The sequence below is a fragment of the Prunus avium genome, chromosome 1 (assembly GCF_965620075.1).
Source record: "Prunus avium chromosome 1, drPruAviu1.hap1.1, whole genome shotgun sequence".
Taxonomy (NCBI): domain Eukaryota; kingdom Viridiplantae; phylum Streptophyta; class Magnoliopsida; order Rosales; family Rosaceae; genus Prunus; species Prunus avium.
In genome coordinates this window covers 45961614-45975737 of record NC_142284.1, presented here as the reverse complement: position 1 = coordinate 45975737, position 14124 = coordinate 45961614, and the positions used below count along the sequence as shown (strand labels likewise).

General features: G+C 38.5%; 4 protein-coding genes across 5 annotated transcripts; 1 reads left to right on the top strand and 3 right to left on the bottom strand.

Annotated features, from left to right (window-relative positions):
* Positions 1-420: 420 nt before the first annotated feature.
* On the top strand, positions 421-2896 carry LOC110754586 (GEM-like protein 4). Its single transcript, XM_021955665.2, has 4 exons — positions 421-1814; positions 1911-1994; positions 2107-2381; positions 2540-2896. Exons 1-4 carry the CDS (start codon positions 1664-1666, stop codon positions 2711-2713), a joined length of 684 nt encoding a protein of 227 aa, XP_021811357.2. The 5' UTR covers positions 421-1663; the 3' UTR covers positions 2714-2896.
* A 1085-nt stretch (positions 2897-3981) lies between these two features.
* Positions 3982-6523, bottom strand: LOC110754583 (RNI-like superfamily protein). The gene is made up of 2 exons (XM_021955661.2): positions 5948-6523; positions 3982-5364 (listed from the first exon to the last, which is right to left on the bottom strand). Exons 1-2 carry the CDS (start codon positions 6297-6299, stop codon positions 4472-4474), a joined length of 1245 nt encoding a protein of 414 aa, XP_021811353.1. The 5' UTR covers positions 6300-6523; the 3' UTR covers positions 3982-4471.
* A 494-nt stretch (positions 6524-7017) lies between these two features.
* On the bottom strand, positions 7018-10115 carry LOC110754582 (alpha/beta-Hydrolases superfamily protein). 2 transcript variants are annotated; one of them, XM_088256049.1, is made up of 5 exons: positions 9912-10115; positions 8724-9602; positions 8501-8606; positions 7727-7932; positions 7018-7504 (listed from the first exon to the last, which is right to left on the bottom strand). In XM_088256049.1, exons 2-5 carry the CDS (start codon positions 9473-9475, stop codon positions 7228-7230), a joined length of 1341 nt encoding a protein of 446 aa, XP_088112175.1. In that variant the 5' UTR covers positions 9476-9602; positions 9912-10115; the 3' UTR covers positions 7018-7227. The 2 variants fall into 2 exon arrangements, with proteins under 2 accessions (XP_088112175.1, XP_021811352.2); XM_021955660.2 differs by lacking the exon at positions 9912-10115 and having other exon boundaries at positions 8724-9876.
* A 774-nt stretch (positions 10116-10889) lies between these two features.
* Positions 10890-13813, bottom strand: LOC110754558 (FAD synthetase 2, chloroplastic-like). The gene is made up of 5 exons (XM_021955627.2): positions 13449-13813; positions 12957-13009; positions 12032-12167; positions 11531-11706; positions 10890-11421 (listed from the first exon to the last, which is right to left on the bottom strand). Exons 1-5 carry the CDS (start codon positions 13742-13744, stop codon positions 10904-10906), a joined length of 1179 nt encoding a protein of 392 aa, XP_021811319.2. The 5' UTR covers positions 13745-13813; the 3' UTR covers positions 10890-10903.
* Positions 13814-14124: the final 311 nt, after the last annotated feature.

Below are 14124 nucleotides of genomic sequence, written 5' to 3'. Positions count from 1 at the left end.
AGTAATAATTGAAAGCACGAGGCCTGGTTATTGGTTTGGTTTGGTTTGGTTTATAAAGCTAGAAAATAGCATGAAAATGCATGTGGGTGGGGAATGGGAGCTGATGCGTCTTTGACGTGTGTTCCCCTTTTTCTCCCAAACACAAAAGTTGGAGTATCCAATTATCTACCCCACACTTTTTGCTTGCTTTTGCCTTGCTTTGCTATGCTTAGGATGAATGGATGGGGATCTTGGATTTTGGAAACAAAGGTGAAGATCGTATATTTATCTCTCTCTCTCTCTACTTTTCCTCCTAGCCAGCCTTGTTTTCTTTCTTTCTTCTTTTCCTGGGAAGGGAAGGGAACCAATCACATACACCTGACCTGAGATTGAAATTGGAAATATTAAAAAAAAGGTGGCTTTTGAGATGATAAAAAGGAAGGAATTAATGCCAAATGGACGATGACTCTAGTCCAGATAAGCATACACGCACTTGCCCTGTCAAAGATGTGATGTGACTAGGCTAAGGCTAAGGCTAAGGCTAAGCCTTTGTCTTTTGACCAATTAACACGCTTCACTGGAATGGAATGGGATGGGATATGTGGTGGATGGATGGTGGCCCTCCTCCTTGTCCAACTGCCGCCACCTTTTCTTGCAACTGCAATTTCTGTGAATCAAAGTCTTCCCCCAAAAGAAAGAAAAAAAAAGCTGTCAGCTTCTCTTAAAATGTTAGCAGCACATTGCATTCCCATTCCCTTGGAAGTTGGAGGTTGGTTGATGGACAAAAGCTCACTCACACTTGCAGGAGGCAATTGGTTTTGATGTACTAGTAATCTCAGATAGCTATTAGCTAAGCTAAGCTAAGCTGATACAAGTCTCCAACATCATCATCGCTATATATGTACATCTAAATCTCATCTGTCTTAATGCCTTGGCCTTAATTAGCATGTGATTTGGCTCATGTCACAAATACTGAAATCTCTTTTCCCTTTGCTTTTTCCCTTCCTCTTATCTTATTAGAGGGCGCGGTCGTGGTGGCATCACAAAGCTAAATGGCCAGCTCAAAAGGTTTCAACGACACATCCTCATACACTACTACAGTTAGACTAAGAGAGAGAGAGAGAGAGATAGATAGATAGATAGATAGATAATACGCAATTAACGAATGCTGATGCTTGACTTGTTCATTTCTTCTGTGATTGAAAAGCCTTCCCAACCCAACTAATCAGGACAGGATACTGTTTCTGCTACGTACTTTCTTTTTCATTTCTTTCTGTTTTTTGTAATCCTTGGGGTTGGGTCGGCCGATTTGCAATGCCTTGGCAAATATAGCAAACTGCCCTAAACCCTTAAAGCAACCAAGGCAAAGATGCCATCTTTCCCATTATCTTTGTTAAAATATTATCTTTAAGAGTCTGCCTGTGCCTTTATTCTCAATTGATGAGCCATACATGACTCATGCAACATAAAGTTGAAGATTCACCAACTATTTTCATCCCTTTAAATACATATATTCAAATCTATCTACATATGCAAGCATACAAACCTCAGTGCTAAGCATCACACACTTCCTTTGTTTTCTGATACTGCATATACCTAACCTAGCTACCCTGCTCGCTCATCACAAAGTCAAGTTATTCTAGCTACAACTGAATTAATTCATTTTGCTACTTGCTCATCAAATATGAAAGCTTCACTTCAAGTTCAAGTTCAAGGACAAGTTATTGGAATTCCAATCAACTCAGCAGCATACGCCTTTGGGAGCTCGCCAAAGAGACTTCTGCCTGATCCTGCTATTCAATATCCTGAAACTGGGCCTTCAAAACTGAGACCAAGTAAATTCTTTTTCGTGGTTTTTTACCCCTTAAATCCATTCATTGGATTGTGTAATTCATTAACTAATGATATATTCCATATATTGCCCATCGCAGCTGGTAGAGTTAACTCAGTGCTGAAGAGAATGAACAAGCTTGGGAAGAAGGCAGACAGTTTCGCACATGGAGTCAAAGAGCATGGTAAGGGTGCATCATATTCAAGTTCTTAGTACTTTTCTTGCTATATAATTAATATATCCTAATGTGTTAAATGGGAAAGAGAAATAATATTGGTTAAAAAAAATGAATGCAGTGAGACTGGGGCCCAAGATCACAGAGACAGTGAAGGGGAAGTTGAGCCTGGGGGCTAAAATTATTCAAGTAGGTGGGTTGGAGAAGGTGTTCAAAAATGTATTTAGTGTTAGAGCTGGAGAGAAGCTGTTGAAGGCTTCTCAGTGTTATTTATCAACCACAGCAGGTCCTATAGCAGGCCTCCTCTTCATCTCCACAGACAAGATAGCCTTTTGCAGTGAGAGATCAATCAAACTCTCATCACCAAATGGAGAACTGATTAGAGTCCACTACAAGGTAATTCCTTTTAATTCACAAATTAAGGACAATTTAAATGTCTCTCTCTTTCCCACTTTCTCTGTCTGTACATGTGTGTTAGAACTTACCTCCTCCTAGGCTTCTATTCTATATGTTTCTGTCTAACATGCCTAGTTATTTATTTGTATCTTTTGCAGGTTGTGATCCCAGTGAATAAGATAAAGAGAGTAAACCAAAGTGAGAATGTGAAGAAGCCATCACAGAAGTACATAGAAATAGTTACTGTGGATAATTTTGACTTCTGGTTTATGGGTTTCTTGAACTACCAGAAAACTTTGAAATATCTCGAGGAGGCAATTTCTCAAGCTTAGAGAAAATGCAATTGATGTGTGCTAAAAAGCAGAGTCATTTGTTTCCCTCTGCTTCATCAGATATTGTAATTATCATGCAAAGCTAGATAAAAGAGAGCAAGCTCAATACCATTACGGACAATGTATAAAAAAATTTCTTTTCTTTTAATGAGAAAATACTATTTTCTTTGAAAATCACGGCTATTCATATTTGATATTATTTCATACAGAAAAAATCAGTTTCTCCTCTTTAGTATTGAACAGTTCCTTAAATTCCTCTTTAAATTTTGTTATTGTTTTGTTAAATTCTTCTTTATATAAAATTCCATGCAAATGCTGTGCTGAGCTAGGATGTGAATTCATAATTCATTTGGAAATGTGCCTACTCACTTGCATCTCCAACTGAATATGAAAAGATTCACAAATTAAATCAATACAATGAAACTGTATGCGTTCAATTTCTTGCAGTATTGTATAATTTATAGATCACAGAAACACAGAGAGACAGAGAGAGAGACATGCTTTAACTTGTCACCAACACCAGCGCCTTCCTCCCCTATAGGACTCAGACTGACTAATCATTGCAATAACTTATTCATAATACGATTTTTAAGTTCATCCAAATGGGGTCAAATATTGACCATAAACGTTACTTTCAAGCCAAGTTTCAAAAATGGATCCATTTTTCTGATATATTATAATTACATCAATTTTCCATCATCCATTTTTGAATATTCTTTAAGAAAATCCCTAAAATGAACTTTAGAATGCAAGTTAGTTGGTTGGTTGGTTGGAGCCAAACTTTTTGTTGTGCAAATGCTTGCTTTTCCCCCCTTCCATTTCTCTTATTCACCAACTAAAAGAGAGATGACATGGGAAAGCTAAATTGCCAGCTCAAAAAGTTACAAAAGAATATGTTGTGACGTTCCAGATATCGCTTAGCTTAGGAAGGAAGATACAGTTGAAGGGTTTTTCGAGTAGTCAGGGTTTCTTTAATTAACAATCAGGTCTTTTCAAGAACTAAATCCACACTTTCCCCTTCTTTCTTAATAATCTCTGCCAACGAGGTCTAACCTAATGAAAAAAGTGTCTTGACTTGCAGATCAGTCTCAAGTTCAAATCCCCACATCTTTATAGTTGTGTGTGTGTGCGAGAGAAATCCCCATCCTGTTGTTTAGACTATTATTTGTACTAAAAACAAGAGATAAATCTCTGCCAGCCATTGACTGTATAAATTATTATATAATTCCCATAATTTACAATCTGTCTGTGTTCTGTGCATCTTGATAAGAAAGAAAGAATTCTCCACACAGTAATATTATTGTGAGATTCAAATCCAGATAAGATAACAAATTACAACATTAATTATTTCACCCCATCAGATCCCAAAGATGAAAAATGAAAAATAAAAATACAACATTGTTTAGCCCAAAGTACAAAGCAATGGAAGATATTCGAGCAAGTGTGTCCACACCCTGGAAACTAACTCGACGAGGAATCCATTCTTTCAGAACTGAGAGTAACTGAAAAGAATGAATGCCGATTTTAGGAACATATGAAATTGTTGGAAACCCAAACATGAGACTCCCCACTTTGTACATGATAAATTTACAAATGTGTATTCTGAGGGATAAATACACAAGAAGCCAACATTTATCTCACAAATCTTGATCGGCTGAATGCCAGCTCTCAAAGTAACAAATTTCAAGCTTTTGCGAGCAGCACTTGCTTTGAACTCCCCGTCACAAATCTAAATCTTCATCGGCTGAATGCCAACTCTCAAAGTAACACGTCAGGCTCACATAAGCTCCCCGCGAAGTTCACTTTACAACATTCAGAAAACTGCAATCCCGCTTCATCACAACCTGCCTTTGTAATGTGTGGGCATGACCTCACATCCAGGTATTCTAGAGAGTCGCATTTGTCCAAAAGCATGCCTATGCCTGTCACAGTTATTTTTGGGCAGTTGCTGACCTTTAAAACTTTCAAACTCAACTCATTTTCTCCACCATTTAAACCCTGAAAGGCAGCATCTGTCACCTCCTCACAGCACCCAATGTCAAGAGCCTTGAGGTTTCTGCACCGAGCAAGGATGCAGCTCAAAGAAGAGTCAGTGATATTTAAACACCAATCCATCCGCAAGTTCTTGAGATTACTCTTACAAGAAATAGCCAGCAATTTTATTGATGCATCAGATATGTCCCGGCAGCCACCAATTATTAGAGTTTCAAGATTTTTGCAGAATCTGGCCAACGATAAGATAGACTCGTCCCCGATTTTGTAGCAATCCAACAACTTCAGTGTCTTCAGAGAAGATGAGCATGCCATGGAAACACTGGAAACTCCAATATCTCCAATATTACTGCATTTGTTGACATCTAAAAATTTGATCTGTTGACATCCACTTACAAGATCAGTAAGTCCAGAGTCAGTTATGTTGGTGCAACCTTGGAGCCCCAACTCTTCTAAATAGTGACAATTCTTTGAAAGGGCTCGCAATAATCCATCAGTAACAAATCTGCAGGCAGCAAGATAAAGGCTCCGAAGGTCAGAGCAGCCCTCGGCAACAGCTGATAATCCTTTGTCTGTTAACTTTCTGCAATAAGATACATCCAGGGACTCTAGTGATGAAAGACCAGATCCAATGAAAAGGACACCGGAATCTGAAATTCCTGTAAAAGAAAGAAATAGACAATACATTAATCAGGTACAAATGTTAAATACAAAAGACAACGAGCGTACAAGTTTCAAAAATAAAGAACCATTTCTTTCTTTCTTGAACGTAAAATGAAATAAAAAGTCATCAAGTAAATAAGTTCAAAAGAATTGTTATAATCCAATGTCAAAGGACATCTCAAATTATGGCATTATAGCTACACATTCAAGAATACTGCACAAGTGACAGGAACCTCATCTCCTCTCAAAGCCAAATCATGAACAGAAAAATTAATTTTCAGCAAAAATAAAAAATAAAATTGGAGAATCTCATAAAAAGCCCCAATTCAATTTGTAACAAATAGTCAACTAGCACAAACCCATCAAACAATCTCAAAGAACCATCATAATTTTGCAAAATCTCTCACAATGATCAAAAACAGATATCCAATATGTAAAAAAGAATATATTTTCATCAGAAACAGTGAAGTACGTTTTTCCCAATCAATAAAAACAAACAAAAACCCATGAAACAAACCGAAGATTGCTCCATACATGAAGCACGTCCCATGTCCCAACACCACACTCCAAAAAGAATACCTTTGCAATTCTGCAAATTAAGGACTCTCAAGCACTTAAATCCATGAGCAATAACACGGAGATCAGAGTCATTGACACCAGGATAGAAGGACCTCGAAATGGACTGGGAGAGGTCCAGTTCATGAAGCCTGGAGAACCTGTCAGCCATTCTGCGAAGCATATGAGGCCCAGCACGTGCCGAAAGCCTCTTCCTCTCCGTGCTCTGCAAATGAAGCCACCTCTTGCAGACCAACCCGAAGGACTCCTTGTCCCTCTGGCTCTCCAGCTTTGCTAGCACCGACCGGAGCTCATCATCCGTCAATGCCTCGTTTATGCATACCATTATTGAGGAGGAATCGGCTGAAGAAGCCATAGATGGAGGAAATTGGTGGTTGCATAACAGAAACAGAAACCGTAACCCTAACCCCAATCGTGATTAGAGATCTGGGGCTCAATTAGGATTAGGGTTTAGGAAGGAATTGGGGGACGGGGAGTGTTGATTGGTTGAAAACGTCCTTTTGAGTCTATCCAGTTGGGTTGGGTGGTAGGTGGAAATAATGAAAAGCGGGTGAGGGTGTCAATATCATTGTCTTCCTTGTCTATCTTTTGGTGGTTGTGTTAATAATTTGCATTTTTGTAAATAAAATAATAATAATAATGATACTTCAAATTCAAAATATGGAAGCAGAGGAAATATTCCATTACCAACCTTAAGACATGATTACAAGAGTCATCGAGCTTACATTTTAAATACCAACAACAACAATAACATTGTTTTGTTTGTTGGGAGTAATATTATTCCGTGTCATTTGTCATATTACTTGCTATTAAAGGGCTTTTCACAAATAGGCTCATATTCTAACCTGACATATTATACAAAAATCTTTATCGGAAAGAATGAGTTGAGTTTTTTTTTTACGTAAGTCGTCATCATATATTCGTATATTAATATATTCGGTTAGTGGTTCAAGTTGCCAAGCAGTAGTTACCAATTTTCAATAAGATAATACGAAATTAAACTCTAAAGCTGCCGCGCCTCCAATAATTTGAATTGTATTCCTAATCATCACCTTGAGTCCATCGATGCCAAATGGCTTTAACAACTGTATTTTGTATTCAATGAGAATAAGCTGTTTGTATATTTGCCTGTTTGTAACATGTGAACCCAAATTGAGGGCTAATCCTCCTGTGGCATTCAACAACCTACCTTCCCTACACCAATGAACTAATTCAGATGCTGCACCAATTTACAGCATACGAAGAAGAAAAAGAATTAGAGTCACGGTTCGTGACTCAAGAGTTTAAGATAAATGAGACTTTTTGCAACAAGTAAGCACACAGTCCTCCAGAAATTGGGTTAGCTCAGAAGTGTACAGTTTCGGGTCGTTTCTGAAATGATCAACATGAGGTGTGGACACAAAGTTGCAAGCCCTAACCTCATGTCCAGCCCTCCGTTGCTGTTTTATGAATGATTCCACCGACCCTGCAGGAATCACCCTGTCTGCAGAGCTGTATATATATAATTGCGGACAGCTTGGTTGTCGGGCTGACAATAACCCCACGACATCAGAAAGCCTCCTGTAATGCAATAATATTCATATTACCTTCCATGAAACGAGGGAAAAGTTCCTTCTTGGAAATAATAAGCATTATAAGTACTCTGACATGCTACATTGGTTTTTCTAAGATAATAAAGAACATCAATGGAAATGTGAAGCATAGGCAGCTGCAGGAAGATTCAAAACCACCTAAAAGAACTTATCCAAAACTAAAAGGACGAAGAAGAAGAAGACAGACTACCTGTTCACTGTAGGAAGATTCAAAATCACTTCAAAGAACTTCTCCAAAACTACTAGCAATGCTGCTTCAGTTACTGCAGGTTTGGGTGCCACTACTCCCTTGGTGCCAACCAAAGCATCCATCCCTGACTCATTTGAGTCTACGGTTCCTTTTGCTGCTACACTATGCTTTTTCAGAAAGGCTGCTGAGAAACCAGAAGCCCAAACCTACACAAGGTCAAGAATTAGATAGCATACTCATCTAAGAACCAACAAAAGAAAAAACCTGGATCACAGAGAAACTCAAAAAGTAGATAACTTGCATAAAATATTCAAACAGCTATTTGAAAAATGAACACCCCCCCCAAAGGAAGCATGCCACAGAGATTATAATGTCCTGCTCCCTCCAACTCATCCAGTCCCCACAGAGAGAAAAAGAGAGGGAGAGAGAGATTACAGAGAGTGCAAGGCATGAAAACAAATGAAGGACAGTAACTGGAATGAAAAAAAAAAAAAAGGATCAACAGGCATTGGAGTTTTAAGACTAATTGCTAAGCACAAGGAATACTCAACAGACAACTTTCTTTTACTATTCTTACAACATTTAGGCTTGGCGGTAGTGAAAATGTCCGCTGCTACAATTATATTAAGCCAATTACAATATTGTTATTGGTCAAATCAATATTCTTTAAATGACAGCAAAAGGCTATCTCTGGTACCAGAGTATGCGTGGATAATTTTAATCCTTTAACTAATATCAGTTGACAATTTCTGCTTTACTGCAACTATCCTTTACCTGTGGGTCAGGTGCTGCAACAGGTGCAGAATCCACAACGCAACCCCGAATCCTGCCCATTAGAGAAGGATCGTGCTTCTGGAACTGCTCCAACATTACCCCATACCTGTAACATTAAACGAAACCAACAAACAGTGTAAGATGGTTACATAAGAGAATGGGGAAATTGCATATGGAGTGTATGTATAAGAGAGATAGAGAGAGGGGACGAAGTGGAACTCACGTTAACCATCCAGTATTGCTAAAAGTATGAAAAACCAGATTCTTTCCATGCTCCTCCTCTAACCAATCAGCCAAATGTCTCACAAGGGAGTTGATGTGCTCTTCAACTTTCCCACCAGGTTGGTATTTGAGAATCTCAGACATCGGCAAAGTAAAGGTAATTACATGAAAACCCCTTGAGGTATACCACTCAGCATACTTCTTGAGATGTTTTTGCTTTGCTCCCAACCATCCTAGTAAAACCACCACAGTCCTGAACTTTGCCGAGGAGCAACCAGAAGTACCGGAAACATCTATGGCATTTGGCTCAGGTAAATGCCATCTGTACGTGACTTCAGAGGGGGAAGTGGATATATCATGCTTATATGTAGTTGGGTTTGTTGTTTTAACCAAGTCTGCAGACTGATACAAATTAAGAAGAACAGGTGAAGATGCAACCGAAGAATATAGCAACTTGGGAACAAATTTGCCGCTTGAATTGGGAGTTGGGAAGTTAATATTGGGCACAGGTACTCGAATTCTAGAGATAAAGGACAAGTTTGCAAGCTTAGAAACCGAAATGTGTGAAACCCAGGATAGCTTTGAATCTTGAAAGGTGTTATGCAATGAAGAATGTGATAAATCCGAGGTAGAACAATCGTCAGTGGATCTGTGAGATGGCAATTTATCAGAGATGTCAGTAGAAACTGAAGCTACAGCAAGAGCAGCAGCCGCAACCAAAGGTCGTTGAACGATCCCAGACAAGGAAGCCATATTGGAAAAGCAGCCCAAAATCTCTCATGCCAATATCAAGCAACGCCCACACAACAACATATAATAAGCCGAGCCACCAAATTTGTTGAAGACCCAGAAAGCCAGATATTTCAAACACGAGAATAACCTGCAGAAATTAATGGTAAAATGACGATAACCCACCAAACACCTACAAATATAACGCAACTCGAATATATATATATATATATATATATATATATATATATATATATGTATATGTATATATGTGGGACTGGGATTGTATCAAATTGGAATAAGGAATTCAGACCGAAGAATTAAAAATATTAAACGGAATAAAGAAAAGGGCGAGTCGGCAACAAACAAAAATCAGAATTTACATGCGCAAGGCAAGGAAAACACGCAAGAATGATACTGAAAATTGGTATATTCGTTCATTGTGAAAACATGTTCTGACCTGGTTGCTTGGACTTGTCTTCAACAAAATCGGGCTGTCAATGTCCGTTGACAGCCCGATTATCACCACGCGCAGCGGACACCGACCCAGAAGCTTCCTTCGATTCCTTCTTTCTTTTTTCCCTCCGCTGGAGAATGACAAAGATTCCTCGATCTTTAGTGGGGTCAAACCAAAGGCTGGTGTTTTAAAGCATAAATAAAATTTTAAGGGATTCCAAATGAATAAATTTTAGAAAGAAAAAAACTTGGCTTTTTAAGAATAGAACGTCCAGTAGAACAGTGCCACGTGTGGTGTGGTTCGCTTTTCCATTTTAAATTTTCAAAGAAATAAAAATAATAAATTAAAAAAAGAAGAAAAGCTAAAGATAGTGATTGGGTTTCACGGGACATTGAAAGGCAAATAGCTGCTTACGTTAGCGTTCCGGCAATCTAGGAACGAAAGCTCATTGGCAGAAGAGAAACGGGGCTTGCTGAAATGACCGTTTTATCCCCATGAGAATGATGAGATGAGGTTAACGTTTGTATGGGTAAACTGATGTAAATTTCAGAGACAAAGGAAAGAATACGACATTTCCAGAAAGACAAAATCCGAAAATAGTAATGAAGTTGAGAGCAGAGGCTGATGGCGGAGGAAGAAGAGGGCTCACCTCAATCAAGTCTGGTGTGCCTGTTTTACTTCAATAAAGTTTAAGAAAATAGAAAGAAGAAAAGGAGGACAAAGGAACACATAGCACGATATTGAATATTTCTAAAAGGATATTCCCCAAGAAGATTCCTTGAGGAAGCGACAGTCAGATAATGTTGTTGGTAGAGAGGAGGCCCATAATCAGCAGCACAGCAGCACCACTGCACTGGACATGTAGTAAATGAAAACTCCACGTTTTCCAATTTCAGCCAAGCAAGCACCATGGATCATGAATGACGCAGCACAACAGAACCAAAAAACTTTTAAAGAAAAGAAAAGAAAATGTGGAAAAAATGAATTAAACATACTCAAGATTGAGAATCACCAAATTCAATACGTAAGCGGCTCAGGTCCTGTGTACCAACTACATTACATGATGCACCTACCTCATCCATTTCTATATGGACAAATTCCCTGTCAATAACTACACTACATGATACTAGTTCATCATCTTCACCTACAAAAACATAACACTTCTCATATAGACCCTCCTTTGGACCTAGATTTAACAAACAAGACTTTGGAACTGACAATTTGTTTTTGCCGCAACGAAATCCTTCCTGCTCCTTTCCCATCAATATCAGACGATGTTGGCGACCCAAAAGCTGTGACACATACTTCATATCTCCTACAGCAAGGGCACGGCGAACACGAGTAGAAGAAACCTGTCCTCTGTCTTTCACATCACTCGAGTTTATATTTATAGAGTAATCGTTCTTGTCCATAACAGAATTTATTATATAAGCCCCAATACCATACTCTTCACACAACCTCACCAGCTCTGTGGCATCACCAGCAGCTTTATATCCAAATCGGTAGTTTTCACCTGCCACAATTACCCATTGCAAATCCATTTCAATGTATATCAAGGCTATGCTTCGCTTATACCAAGAAACATAGAATAGTCTGCAATGGATTTCTTCAAATTAATTTACCTGCCACAACTCCACGCACTCCAAGCTCTTTCAATAACTTCTCAACAAATTGTCGTGGTGTTAGATGTCGAACACTAGAAAATTCAATCTGAAACTCTGTGGGTGCCATGTTACCACAGTATGGGGCCCAAGAGGAAAGAACCCGCTTTCGATCGCATTTGGCAACTATGGGAGCCCTGTTCAATTTATTAATAAGAATTTATTAAGACACTTTAACTAAGCTAAAATGAATTTCTATTTGAAACTAGAACAACATAAACGAGGAAATGGAATTCCAATGTGCAAATCAGGTCAGAGCCTTTAGATTTTGAGCAGCACATAAGTACTACTCAAGAGGTTCAATGGTAGTTTTATACTTCATTAAAGCAAGATACAATTTGTTGTCAAAAAAGAAACATGCAAGATATAATTTGTACAAAGCATTCAGAATCCCAACTCAGCTACCAAAACTGAAGAAAAGGGGTATAAATGACAAAGACTGAGGGTGTACAGCAACAATACCTTGGTTCCCAACCCAGTACTTCTGCCATTCCGACAAATGACAAAAGGAAAGGAGGTCCAACCTTTGATGCTTGAATCGCGAGCTCTCGATGACCAATGTGAAGGGCATCAAATTTTCCCAGCGCAACTATTCCTCCTAGGAACAATAATAAAAGTGCATTAAGTTGAGTGTCTTAAGATGAATACACACAACGCATCAAAGAAGTCAATATACAAAGAATAAATGGAAAGCCTTATATATGAGGATACAGCATATACACATTGTATCGGGTCAAAATCAGGCCAAAATGAATATATGGAAAGATATAGTCCATGAGAGTTGCATCCGTCTGGAGGAGAGAATGTTTTTTTTGGTAGAAAACTTTTTGGAAATAAAGGGGGAGTGCACTGATGGAACTTGTTAAATGACTGAAAATATAATTGGCGATTTCATAATGGTGCAGGATTCAAATGAACCCAACGGAAAGGAACTTGGAAGTTCTCTTAATCCATAACTATACTCAGGAGTGTTCTATGTCTAAAACAAGGATAAGTTTTGCAGCTATGTTGATATAAGAAATCTTTCTACTTTTGTGATTCTGTATCTATTTTGTGTCCCTGATTTTGCTCAGCAGTTGGTTAATTGACTTTGGACTTGACTCAGAAGGTTAGTGTTCATCATCAACATAGATATCAGTAAATTTATATCACAAGCTACGCTGAAAGACGTGTCCCAGTGTAGGTTGAATAGCAACAAGCAATATACGCAAACACATTCTTGAAGAAACAGCTAAAAGGAATTCCACCACATAATACGCTAACACATTCTTATGGATATTTGAGTGTTATATTTTACAAGATTAAAATAAGCAACAAGCTTATTTATATAATGTGATAGAAAATGATGGTGAAAAGAGAAATATGGAAAGTACAGGTGGAATGAAACCTGCCACTGAGGTCAATCCTTCGGAGAAAAGCTCACGTTCATCTTCTCGTTGGCTTTGCAAAAGAAAAGGAATCAGAGTTTGGACCACATACAAGCATGCATACATACATATACATGCATGTGTGTAGCTAAAGTAGTCAACATTAAAACCATCCAAAGAAGAATTGAGTAAATTGATTCAGGTTGATTCCTGCATTGTTTTTCTAAACCAAAGTGAATGATACTCTTATAAGATTCCGAAGGTCCTGCCGGAGTTTAGGATGTGATCAAGACAAGATAACTTATTGGCGGCACATACAAGCATGCAGAGTGTGTGATTTGCACCCATACAAAATGAGAATCGGAAAACAAACAGAAAAAAAAAAGTAAAGAAATTCAATCAAAACTTACTATAGGACATATGAATTGCATAGTTCAATGAATTTATATATCAAGTAAAAAAGAAATTTATTTATTAAAAAAAAAAGATGGGAAAGGAATGGAGCAGTATACCTAAAACAATTGGAGAGTGTGGGAATGTCGGGAGGAGACTTGGAAGGAACGAAAGAGGAAAAGGGCATTCTGTGAGCAGACAAGGGTCTGAGAGGGCAAGGGCAGCAGCGTAGCTGGGCGACTCTGTTGTTGTAAAACCCTAACCGCCCTAATCCAAAGACAAAGACAAATCCGAAGCCAAAGCCAAAGGCAGAGCCAGCGCCAGAGCCAAGGTGCTGGTGGTGGAGGCGGACGTCGCAGTCTCGCAGTCGTAGATGATTGGAAAGACGAGAGCAGCCACCACCACCACTCAACATTATTTGCCAACAACGCTCGTCGCTCGCCAACAACTCTCTCAACAGTGTCCAGACAACAAAACCAAACCAAACCAAGGCGTCTAACTTGTCAGTTAACGACCGTCAAGTTAAGTCGTTCACCGGCTAACACGTCATCCGCATTTTGCCATTTTTCTTTTTTCTTTATTAAATTAAACTGGTAGGTAAATTGGTAATTAAACATCTGTTATTTCTCCCAAAAAAAAAAACATCTGTTAAATTTGTCCAGAAGGACACTAGTGCAGTGATTTGAAGAAAATGCTCCCCAAGAAATGTTCTGGGTTTGAGTTTTGAATTCGAGTCCTAACATCTGTGTTGCGTGTGAGATTTTTGTATTTTATGTAATAACACCTTTTAAAAAA